Source organism: Sitophilus oryzae, unplaced genomic scaffold (genome assembly GCF_002938485.1).
Source record: "Sitophilus oryzae breed Bouriz unplaced genomic scaffold, Soryzae_2.0 scaffold_1496_pilon_pilon, whole genome shotgun sequence".
Taxonomy (NCBI): Eukaryota; Metazoa; Arthropoda; class Insecta; order Coleoptera; family Curculionidae; genus Sitophilus; species Sitophilus oryzae.
In genome coordinates this window covers 695,537-709,268 of record NW_022146165.1, presented here as the reverse complement: position 1 = coordinate 709,268, position 13,732 = coordinate 695,537, and the positions used below count along the sequence as shown (strand labels likewise).

Sequence of the window (13,732 nt, the reverse complement as noted above, 5' to 3'; positions counted from 1 at the left end):
TTCAAAATTTGTGAGACTGCCAGAAGTAACCTTAGAATTTTGATTTAATTAGATTAACCTGAGAATTTTGACACTTAACATCAAATTTTGTGTAAGTCAACAAGATAATAAATAATAATAAATAAATAAAAACACCTTTATTTTTAACTCGGCGAAATTCAGCTGAGCTGTTAGTTTAACCGAGCATCAAAAAAAATACAAATATAAGTTTACAATAAAAATAAAAAGTTTCACGATATTAGGCCTGTTCTCAGAAGAATCCCTGACTAGTCAGCACGTTTCTCATTGGTTAAAATGCGTAGAAACCTGATTGTTAGTCTGGTTTCTACACATTTCAACCAATAAGAAACGCGCTGACTAGTCAGGGATTCTTCTGAGAACAGGGCCATTATCTACTTATCATAATATACTACGAAAAAAAAATACAAAAAAAAACAAAAAGGACAAAAAAGAAACAAAAAAAAGGATAACCACCTAGTTATTTATCTGTAAAAGATGCTTTTTAAATTTTGATTTAAATGTGCAAAACGATATATTGTTTGATTGACTGATAATGGGATATTGGTTAAGCAGTTTAACTGATGCATATGAGAAGCAGCTCTGGGTCATGGCTTTATTAATTTTGGGTATTTGATAAAGCGTATTAAAACGAGTTTCGCGTGGATGATTATTGTCCCTACGTGTAGTTTTTCAAATATGAAGGGCTCTCAGATTTAATTAATTTATGCAAGAAGCAAGCAAAATTAAGTTTTTGTCGATCCGATATATTTAGCCACTTTAGATCATAAAGTTTGTGGCTCACGTGATCACTACGTTTCAGGTTGTAAATAAAACGAATGCAAGAGTTCTGGACTTTTTGCAATTTGAATTTGGTTGAAACATCCAAACAAGGTCCATATACAAAATTACAGTAATTCAAATGACTTAAGACAAGTACTTCGCATAATTTTTTTTACCCCAAAGCTCAGAACATCTTTGCTTTTATTAATTATTTAAGATATGTTGATTATTATAATTATATCATTTTATATTATTTAAAATTAAGCTAACACGTCCTAAATTACAGGCAATTAAATGTATATGTTACTGTCAATGTTCGAAATGCGGTAAAACCTAGGATTTACCAAAAGCAAGTGGTAGTAAAAACCAACCAACCCCACCAAATAACCACCTATCCAATACATTAACACCCCCCAAATAACCAGGCTAACCAATGCATTAACACCCTCCAAATAACCAGGCTAACCAATGCATAACACCCTCCAAATAACCAGGCTAACCTAATTAGTTAATGCTTTTGGTAAATCCTAGGTTTAGCGCGCTTATCCTAGGTTTTACCGCATTTCGGACATTTACAGTAGCATATATATATAAGAGCGTCAAAATAAATAAATGTAAAGACAATATGAACAGAGGTAGTGGTCCAATTCCTTCTATTTTTGATACAGTTACGCTTGATCAATACCACCCGAGTTATATAATTAACGATTAATTATAATGGTTATTAGAATTTAGAATAAGTGGGAGGGGGGTTAATCTCTGCGACCTTAGAGATCTATTGTGTCCCCCTTTCTTGAGTTATAACTCATCATACAGTCCCAGGACTTCCTACGGAGACCCGTGTATATTAATCAGTTGTTACAGTCGAGGGGCTACGACCCAGGCCGGGTAGACGAAACGGTAGCTTGTGTCGCCTGTTGGGTTTAGAGGTGGGAGGTAGGCTCCCGACCCTTGGAGGAGGTGGTAACTTGTATGCCACTTGCGGAGGATGGTCTCACGCAAGTGTCAGCCACCTCTCCTGTAGTTCTCTTATGGTTTGGCCCCTTGGAACTTTCATTGTTACTGTTCCCAGTGTCGCTAGGGGGTTTCCCCACAGCTTCACCGGTGATGTTTTTATTACTATTATTATCAGATATCATAGTGTTCCTATGAGTCGCTAGGGACAGTCGGTCCACTTCTACAGAGCCCCGCATGTAGAAGTAAGGGGTAAAATACAATGGGGTGCGCCAAGGTTGAGGCTGTCCGTAGCCCCGCCCGGTATCGTTATATCTCTTGGTGCAATTCCCTGGCCACGACACTACAGTCAGGGACAAGACGATGAGTGAGATGCTTCTTAGACCAAGCTAAGTGCTAGGGGGATTCCCCCCAGCACCTGACCAGGAGCTTCCCCACCAACGACAAGGTCTTGCATCTCCTAGGGGAAGTATAATGGTTATAGCGAAACGGGAGTCTTGTGTGAAACAGTTCTTCGATTCATGTATTATTGTTAGTGTATCTTTTATTATTTCTTTGAAAGTAATAGCTGATGCGTATGGGGATAACAATTGATTAATAATAATTCATTACATTAACTATGGTGTCTGTAGTACTAAATTAATAAGTATCTATAATAGTATTAATAAGTATCTTAGAGTAGTATATTTAGACGTGTTATATTAGAAATTATATATTACCACCGGTATACTACCACCGCTATACTAGCTACTTTAACGGCATATTTTATGACACTATCGTTATTTTGGGCTTTATTACATGATTTGCAATAAAACTTTATTGATTCCATAACATTTTATGGCTACAAAAACATATCTTTCGTACACATATTAAAAATATATTAACATAAAACTTATGTTTGGTAATATAAAAGAAATATAATTCAATAAAACAAAATGTCACTTTTAGAGAAATAATAAAATCTAGCTTTTTAACTAACTACTATTTAGTCGTTGCAAAGTGGTCTAGCCGTAGATGACGCATAATTTTACCACCATCTTTTTACACCAAAGTTGGTCAAAGAATGCCTAGAGAAGCTCAACAAATTAAGCAAAGAAAATAAAGTCCTCCTATTCTTGGTGCCTGCTCACCATGGGATAGAAGGCAATGAAAAAGCAAATGATCTAGCTAGGATAGGAGCATGATACAAAGAATACAAGGTATGATATTGCGCAGGTTGGTCAGTACCTGATCAGTCACAGGTGATAAACGGCACCATTGGTCGGCAAGCTCTGCGCGCCAATTTCAAATTGTCAAACAGATTGTGTCATCTATGAAATTTGATTGTGTCAAAATGTGAAAATAATTTTTCAAATGTCAAGCTCGATGATTTGACATAACTTTTGGGGTTATGTCCTAATTCTTCCCTATTTTAGGTCTTTTTTTATTAGTGGCAATTGAACAATATGGACATTTTTTTGTATGGAGTATGACGTCACAGATGGTATGCGCAAACTTAACGAAATTGGAGCCGCTATCAATCATACCTTGTTTTCTTTGTACCAGAGGAAAGGAGCGAATGGGAGTCAAAATTTCAAAATTCCACTAACTGAACCAGGACCGTTCTGTTTTCCATGCGGGAACCAACTGAAAGCGGAACTGAAGAATCTAAACACTCCATCCGTAACCTAACCTGGAATGGGTGTCCTCCAACGGTCTAAGAAAAACTCGAAAAAGTTCCTCAGAACTTACGACCGAGAAAAATCAAAGGTTTTCCTTGATTTAAGTAAAAGCAATCTTCGGATTGTCACGGGGTTTCTAACAGGACACTGTCTCCTCAACGGACACCTCAGTAGGCGAAGCTGAGAAACAACGGCGAATACAGATTCGCCGTTACGTTAAGAATACAGATTAAATATAATAAGTCTACTTAGGAATAAAGTATTTTAACTAGTAGAATGTTGCCATACAATTGCCAGGTCATTATAATTATAGAAATGGAGATCTAATATTGATACAGCCACCAAGTTATTGAATAGATGCTTTCATAGGCACTAACTAAAATAATTGATTTGCTTTTACATGAGGTTTCACAGCTTTTTGTAGTGGAAAGACTTCGTTGCGAGACTTAGCATTATTTTACATTTTATGTTATTGATGGATACTATATTGACTGTAATATTTTTTTAGGGATTCTTTCGAATGGGAGTCAAAATTTCAAAGTTTTGCCGCTTTAATCGTTTGGTTGTTGCTGTGTTATTATTTTCAAATATGGATGGTACCGGTCGGTGCTTTGTTACTTTTTGGCAAGCAGTATATTGTCAGAACTTTGGCTGGACCGTCGTCGGTACCATGGGATGAAATTGCTGACTCGGATATTGACGAAGAAGATGAAGATGATAAAGTAATTAACATACAGTATACACTCTCTACAGGGTCAAATCCAGGTTTTCAATGTTAAATAACTCGGTTATTTTAATCTATTTTAAAAATGGTAAAGAGAGAAGATGTTTCTTTTCACAAGATCTACCATCCCCTTTTTTTAAACATCTGCATAATGTGGTGGATTATTCTGTGGTGGTGGGCTGTAAAGGTATGATTTCGGTAGTGTGCCTGGCTGCCGCGACTGGCGACTGCGTCTGGCGATGGTGGCTAGTCGCTGATGGTTGGTGTATACAGGGTTGTTCACCACATACGACACGGAGTATTGTAGCTAAACGATTAGATTTTTACAAATTGTAAGTTTTGGGTTCGTTGAAGGTCTATTAGAGCTACAATTTAAAAATATTTTTACAAGATACAGAGTGTCCCAAATAAGTAAAAAATATTATAGTTGTATTTTTTTAAATGGAACACCCTGTATATTATTCTATTTTTGGATTCTACGATTGAAATAAAGGTAAATTTGATTAAGGTTTATCACACTTAAACCTTACGGTTTTTGAAATATTTTCAATTTTATAAAATTGCAGTAAAAAACTTAAGGCTTTATTTCTCCAAGGGTATCAAAGTTTTTAATACTAAATATTTACTGAAGATTATTTATTGATCAGATATTGTGTTGCAATAATAAAAATTTTACTACCTTATACAGAGTGTCCAAAAATTTATATTAAGTAATTACTAGCTTTAAACGGCAATAATTTGTTTAATTTAAACGGAACATCCTATATATTTTACGTGAATCAGATGCACAATGTAATTGTCTATCAAATTGTATTGTTCCATTTTTCACCCATCTCCAAGTTTTCATAGAAAATGCATTTTCTTATAATTTAGACCTCATGTATCACTATACCCATGGAACATTGACATTTTTAAAAATGTAACAAATTTTCAAAGGGTACAGATACTAATATTGTTGATATAGTTCGCTTATTTAATTAAAAAATAAAAAAAACTGTTTAAATATTTTTTTAAAAGAGGACCAATTAATATGATCCCAGTATTCAAACCACATTAATTGACTGTTTACGTTGTAGTAATAATTGCTCCAAATACTAAAAAACTGAATTTTGTGTGTGTATTAGACAGTGTGGTAAAAAGTAACACCTTATAAATTTTATTTCATTTATTGACGAATGCTTATTTATAAAAACAGAGACATTCATTTTTATATCTTATTATTATATTGATTTCTGAACCAAATCCACATTTAGAATATTTTATCAATTAAAACAATTTGAAAGTATGTAATTAACTCATTTTTGTAGGAAATAATGGTGGTATATTTAATTGGTACACACTTTTACAAAGATTTAAATAGTTTTTTTGTATGCCAATGGGCTTGCAATATTTACCACCTGTACAATTTGTACATATTATGGTGCTATAAAAAAATCTGAAATGTCAATATTCCATGGGTATAGTGATAAATGAGGTCTAAATTATAAGGAAATGCATTTTCTACGAAAACTTGAAGAGATGGGTAAAAAATGGTATAATACAATTTGATAGACAATTATATTGTGCATCTGATTCACGTAAAATATATAGGGTGTTCCATTTAAATTAAACAAGTTATTGCCGTTTAAAGCTAGTAATTATTTAATATAAATTTTTGGACACTCTGTATAAGGTAGTAAAATTTTTATTATTGCAACACAATATCTGATCAATAAATAATCTTCAGTAAATATTTAGTACTAAAGACTTTGATACCCTGGGAGAAATAAAGCCTTAAAATTTTTACTACAATTTCATAAAATTGAAAATATTTCAAAAACGGTAAGGTTTAAGTGTGATAAACCTTAATCAAATTTACCTTTATTTCAATCGTAGAATCCAAAAATAGAATAATATACAGGGTGTTCCATTTAAAAAAATACAACTATAATATTTTTTACTTATTTGGGACACTCTGTATCTTGTAAAAATATTTTTAAATTGTAGCTCTAACAGACCTTCAACGAACTCAAAACTTACAATTTGTAAAAATCTAATCCTTTAGCTACAATACTCCGTGTCGTATGTGGTGAACAACCCTGTATAGTAGTGCGTCTAGAGGAGAACGACTCAGTTGACATCTGGTTTTTTATATAGCGAGTTTGCATTATTTTAACTGTAAAGTAAGGAAAGCGGACGAAGAACTTTTGCATTTCATTTTATTAGAGGAAGAAGAAGATGAACAGATGTTACAATATACTATAATGCAAGAAAGACGTGCGACACACGGTATATTTCAACAACGAAAGAAAGAATGTTATTTCAACCTTCTAATTAATGGTCATTTAAGAGAAGACGAAAACATATTTCATATTTTTGGACTTCCTCGATAAGAATTTCGTCATCATCCCTCGAAAAACGCGCCATTTTCCTACAGCAATCGCGACTCGACTGGTATGTCCATCAGTTTGCGCCGCAGTCGCTGCGTCTGGAGCGGTAGCGTCGCCGGCTGAAATGCTTCATAGAGATCACTCGCACTTAAATATGTACAAGGCAGTAGTAGTCGCGCGACCGTCGCAGTCGCCAGTCGCGGCAGGCAGACGCGCCACCGAAACCATACCTTAAGAGCTTCAAAATCTATTGCTAGGGTTTAGGAATGATCGTACTATTATTGTATTGTTATTTTAGGAAAAGGAAGAGAAAAAAAGTTTAAAAGAACGACTACAAACCATACAAGAAGTAACACAGGGTGTCCAAAATGCAATTGGCAGAATAGCCTCTCTACTGGAAAGCGTGAAAAAGTAAGTTACCTTAAAATGTTAACTAAAATATAACGGTCTGTCTTTGTTTTTAGCATGTTTAACTTTACCGTGCCGTATCTATCTTGGATCGCAATAACTCTGCTAACTCTTGCCACATTAGTCTTGTATATTATTCCTATTCGCTATTTACTTATGATGTGGGCCACGAACAAATTTTTAAGGAGGTTATTCCGACCTCATGTGGTGCCTAACAACGAAATATTGGATTTGTTGTCGAGAATACCTGACGACGAGATGCTGGTAAGTTGAACTTGTGCTTTTGTTTTAGCATGAATTTTATATGCGTATGCTTGGCATCTGCTTACTAGAAGTTATCTTTAGTTGTTACTTTACTTAACTGATAAATCGAATACTAGGTATTTTGTTTACTTTAGTTGCATATTAATATTTATTAAAATGTTAGTAATTAATACTTTTGTTTTGACATTTCTTCTCTTCAACATTATCTTTATGCTTTGCTGACTTGTTTATTTGAAATATGTATAAATATTTTTATTTTTTCTTAAGATAATGTACAAAATCTCAAAAATCCCGTCCAATAATTTTGACAAAATAGTAATGTTTTGAAAAGTACATAAAATAATATTATCAACTAATAAAAATCAAAACATTTCTGTTATCTGCTAGTGTCAAACGTTAATTATTATTAATACAAAATTATATTTCTGTTTATAAGCTTATAGTCTAAGAGCTAGCAACTTTTTCGAGAAAGTATTTTAAGACGTCTGGCTCCTTGATATATCTTTTACTATGCTCTCTGGAACAGCATGCGGGCCGTCTGGCTGCCGATACCCGTTGCGTTCACTACTGCGCATCGGAAGAAGATCCTATATTTTTTATTAATTTTGTCCTATAAATTCTAGTATTGAATATAAATCGAACATATCTCCATAGCGCAGTGCGTAGAGTTTCCGACCACGAACCGGTGATTCAGAGTTTGAATCCGGGTCATGACAAAGACTTTTTTATTTTATTTTCGTTTATATTCTGATAGTAAAGTATTAAATAACTCTGGTAATTAAAAAAAACAAACATTTAATACTTTACTATCAGAATATAAACGAAAATAAAATAAAAAAGTCTTTGTCATGACTCGGATTCGAACTTTGAATCATCGGTTCGTGGTCGAAAATTCTACGCACTGCGCTATGGAGACATGTTCGATTTATATTCAGTACTAGAATTTAAAGTACTAATAAAAACATAGGATCTTCTTTCATTGCGCGGTAGGGAACCCAACGTTTACCGGCAGCCAGACGGGCCGCATGCTGTTCTAGAGAGCATAGTAAAAGATATATAAAAGAAAGTGAATATATTGTTCACGATGATGAAAAAAAAAATTAGTAAAGTTTGAGTTCTTAACATTAATATTAAATATATGACAACTTCCACAATTTTTTATATTTTATCACGAAATAGTATAACTGAAAAACATAAAATATTCTATTTTTCGTAAACTTCATCCAGGTACAGGATGTAAAAGCTGCCGTACGTAAGGGACAATATAGATTTTTAGAAAATGGTTTTTGAAGTGAAACGTTGAATGACGGCTGCCAGACGAGCTAGCGAGAGGAAAAGTGATAGCGGCAGTGTTGCCACAGCTACCCCATTCGGGGTAGATATACCCCTTTGTAAAACAATTTAATCCCGTTATTTCGTGATAATCTACCCCGATGAAAAATAAGCTTGAGGTTACCCAGTGTTGGATAACGATCTGTGCCATACGCGGCTAAGAAAATCATTATAATATACTTGATTTGATACAATACTAACCTTGATTTCATGCATATTTTTATCGATAGGTATGTAGATTCTGAATAACGGTCTATGTAAAGCATCTAGCTCATTTGTCAGCTCAGAATTAAAATTTAGAGTTAGTAACTCGCATTCTCATTGAGGGACACTGTCATATCTTCATCATTTTTATAAAAATAAATCCCCAACACAAATAATGAACAAAACATTTAAACAGAAACAAACCACAAAAAACAAATTGTTGGTTAGTAGCAGTTAGTATAGTCTGTAAAACGAATAACTTTGAATTTGACAGTTTCCACCACAAAATAGAAATCAACCAGAACGCCGACTCTGCCGAATTTGATGACGTTTCACGAATCGCGACGCCATATTAGCAGCGGGTAACTCTCAGGGCCGGATTAAAACGCGTTCGCAGGCTGTTGTCAGAGTTATATTGAATAAGTATTTTTATTATCTGATATGTCATTACAGACTGAGCGTAATACGTTATTTCGAAAGGTAAAGTTTGTATAGATAACTCAATGGACTCGACGCTACGAACAGCTGCTGTCTTCTGCGATAGTCAGAATTCAACTAAATCCTGACCTGCCCTGACTAAACCGATAACGCCGCTACATTGACAGATGTTACCCGCTCATAATGGAATTTTTAGGTTAGCCACCGTTTCGCGCGCATTTTGGGAGTCAACCTTCTGGTTGATTTCTATTTTGTGGTTTCCACGGGCTTTTCTAGTATTAATTTTATTAGGTTAGCAACTTGAGGCCATGCTGACGCAATGCCGTCTCTAATAGAAAAGCCTCAGAGCGAGATTTATGACGTCACGCTAAGTTAGATAGTACGGATTAATAAATATGTTGTAGAATACATGGAAAACATAATTATTCCTCGTATTTTTGGTTTGTATTTTAAAAATGATATAGTTTACATGAAATATGCATAATATACAGTTAATAAATACAATATATATATATATATATATATATATATATATATATATATATATATATATATATATATATATATATAATAGTAATATATATATAGTAATATATATATATAGTAATATATAATAGTAATATATATATATATATAGTATATATATATATATATATATATATATATATATATATATATATGCTATATATATATATATATATATATATATATATATATATATATATATATATATATATATATATATATATATGTATATATATATAACTATATATATATATATACATATATATATATATATATATACTCTGCTGCTATATATATATATATATATATATATATATATATATATATATATATATATATATATATATATATAACTGCTATGCTGCTGCTCTTATATATATATATATATATGCAACAGTAATAATACATACATATATACATACAACAGCTGGTTATATATATATATATATATATACATATATATATATATATATATATATATATATATGATATATATATATATATATATATATATATATATATATATATATATATATATATATATATATATATATATATATATATATATATATACCTATTTATAGTAATAAATACTTTGGCAGATAAACTATAAACCATACAAATGCAGCAAATGTTTTACAATATATGGCTGAAATCGTACTCCATACTCAATGTAGATAGTTTTTTGTGTTAAGAATAATAATTTAAAAAAATATGTGGTCATCATTTGACAAGTTTATATTAGTTTATTAATTGCAGTAAACATTATAATATATAAATAAATTTTGTGAATGCAAATAATAATACATCACTATTAGTAGATATTGAATGTTTTTTGTTAAATTTGATCGATTTTCAAACCCCAAAATTTACCCATTATCTTGTGTACCACCTATTCATTATTTGTATATTGTAAAACATTTGCTGCATTTGTATGGTTCATAGTTTATTTGCCAAAGTATTTATTACTATAAATAGGTATATATTATATTGTATTTATTAACTGTATATTATGTATATTTCATATAAACTATATCATTTTTAAAATACAAACCAAAAATACGAGGAATAATTATGTTTTCCATGTATTCTACAACATATTTATTAATCCGTAGTATTCCAAACTAGCGTGACGTCATAAATCTCTGCCTGTGGCTGTTCTTTAGAGACGGCATTGGTTAAATATTTAGAGATGTCAAAAGCTGATGACATTTTACTTTTTGTCAATTATGACATTTCATGTTGATTTTTGCAAGAAGAGAAGAACTGTCACTTGTTTTTATTATTTTCCTTTTCTATTTCACGAAAGTAAAAAGAGTTACCTATCTCATTCGTTCAGGCACTCAATTTAAAGAATATCAGTAACTTTTTTGATAGAGGGATTTTATATTTGCCATGTTGGTAAAAAATAACGGTCAAAATTCAAAGTTATTCATTTTATAGACTATAGTAGTCAGAGGTATAGATGTTGTAGTATTTTGGTTTAATACCCACAGCTATCCGGCCGGGTGATAGAATTATCGTTTTTTAATAAAAATTAGAAAAATCATAAAATTATAAAGCTAGATTAATATACGGTTTTACAGCGCTTTCAGATGGCGCGGATATTTTTTCAAGATAGCTCATCCGGACGGCGCATACGCGACCCATGTGAAATTGTTCATATAAGCTCATGGTACTTGCTGGAAGTCGCGGACGGTCCATCGCGGAGGCTCCGCTCCATCTGACAACGCTGTTATATTAACTCTAATTTTTTTACGGACCGATACATTGGAGACATGGTTAGGTATTCTAAAGAGTTGTCTCAGATGTCTACGTAATAACTATAAACACTTACTTTATCATCTTTAAGTTTATAAAAAGCATTCATATTAAATATATATGTATATCCTTCAATTTGATAGCTGAAATATGTGCACATAGTGCACACACAATTTTTTTATTTACTAAATCTGCTACACCTCCAATAACTTTCAAATGAGTCGATTAAATGAAAAATCATATCAGACTTTTCTTGAAGATCGTTCAATTTCATAAGAGCCCAAACTTTACCAGATTTTTTTCATCATTGTGAAAGATATTTTCACGGTAACTAAAAAGATAAAAATATAATATATATTTTTCTGGTGCACCCTAATGTCTATACATAATATAAAAAATATTTAAAGTTTATAATATAAATATAAACTATTAAATCATCCCTTTCGCACATTAAAATATCTTATACAGCATTTATGTTATTTACCTCTGAATATGGTGATGGACCAACTAACAACCACTTATCTAACACCCGGGGTCTTACTTACCATCAAAGACTTAAATAATAATGACAGATGATTCGTGACACCTGCAGACGTACATAAAATTATTGGCCGTCGGATTGTCCTCCCACCTGGGACGTATGTCGGTTATACGGTGGTACTTGCAGCTGGACTACAAGGACCTCAAGCTGCTGTCCAGCCCGGAGAGTGAGCGACGGCCCAATCCGAAGAAGCACAAGCACAAAGCGTCCTAGTGGAGGAGGAACCTGGTTATGAACCTCCAGCGCTCGTGGAAGGTGCGCTTCGAGAGGGGTACCGAAAAGGCTGATTAGTTTGTATTTTGCCAGTTGTATTAGGTTAGATTGTACATGACGTTTAATACATCGTCATAAGTTTTTTTAAATTTATTTGATTATAAAAATATTGATTGCGACATAATAATATCCATATTAAGTGTTATCTTAATAGTTGAGAAGAGAGTAAAAGTTAAATACCAGACATGATATATTAGATAACAGTGGCAGACTGCATTGATAAAACTAATTCTACACAATCTTAATACCTAGTCTGATAACATTTTATTTCCCTTATACGATAATCGCAAAATATTTTCCGATGCACGTCATCAATAATATCGACATTGACACTTAAGACACTAAATGAAATTTTGGCAAAAATGTTTAAATTTGTTGTTTAATTTAAGATACCGAGCAGCTCTTTATTTTACTTTATAGAGTAAATGATGTAACAGATATTTTACTTAGATTAAAGCTGCAAAAATTAGTTTAAACCGAATTTTATTATCGCTCTGTTGGTCACATTGCGTCGTGTTCAGCAACGTTGTCGTCTATTACTTGACAATTATCCTAATGTCAGTCATTATTTTGTATAATATAGTATTGACGTTGAATCTTTCTGAGCAATTCTCGTTTTTTTTGCCTACTCTCATAGTCTTTTTTAAAAAATTGGACTTCTAAGCACAAACAGGTCTTTTAAGAACTAAATTTTCGAGTTTTTGTATTGCATTTATTGAAATTGTGTGTTGAAAATATGCGGAAACATTTAAACAGTGGACGCAAAGAGCTTGTAGCTTCCCTGATAAACTATTCTGAACGAGAACGTGACAATAAAGGTTCTTTATTACCCTTGACTGCAGTCAGAGAAGTAAGTTTGATTGATAAGCACATAATACCACTTTCAATGGTATTTCTACGTTAGTTTTTATTAAATTCTGTGATTATTAGTTTGTGTATTAATAGCACCCTCTTACTTGTTATTACCAGTTAAGTCGTTGTAAAATGTACATCAATAAATAAATAAATAACCCATAATAACGCTTAGAATAATCTTTATAATGGACTGCCCTTGCCAATATGTAATAAGTAAAATAAGGTATAAAACAAATAAGTCAATTAATTACTAAAATATTAATTATTAAATTAAAAATAAAACGTAAAAATATTTAAAGAATGATAAGAAATATATTGTTTGTCGATTTTAAATTAAGATTCATTTCTCATAAATCCATCACAATCTGTCACGTCACGTTTGTCAGTCAAAGTTGATCACGTACATCGGAAATTGTTTTGCGATTACGGTAGCTTTTTACATTTAACTAACTTAAAAAATGTTTGTTGTAACCCATATTTTATAAGAAGAAATATGAAGAATTAAATTTAAAAAATCTCATAATTTATTAATTTATGATTTGCCTTTTTTTAATTTCAATAGACAGTAAATGTTGTCATAACTTTTCGAGCTATTGTTATTTATTTCGATGATCATGAGAAAATATCATATTGTTAATAGACA

At 32.0% G+C, this 13,732-nt stretch overlaps 1 protein-coding gene across 3 annotated transcripts in view; it reads left to right on the top strand.

Moving 5' to 3' along the window:
• The window catches only part of LOC115877652 (multiple C2 and transmembrane domain-containing protein), a 153,580-nt gene extending 140,963 nt beyond the window's left edge, over positions 1-12,617 (top strand). For all 3 annotated transcript variants that reach the window (XM_030893905.1, XM_030893907.1, XM_030893906.1), the window contains 4 exons: positions 3,904-4,117; positions 6,787-6,899; positions 6,953-7,160; positions 12,013-12,617. In XM_030893905.1, coding sequence (XP_030749765.1) covers positions 3,904-4,117; positions 6,787-6,899; positions 6,953-7,160; positions 12,013-12,174 — 697 coding nt within the window. In that variant the 3' untranslated portion in view covers positions 12,175-12,617. The remainder of the gene's footprint in view (positions 1-3,903; positions 4,118-6,786; positions 6,900-6,952; positions 7,161-12,012) is intronic.
• Positions 12,618-13,732: the final 1,115 nt, after the last annotated feature.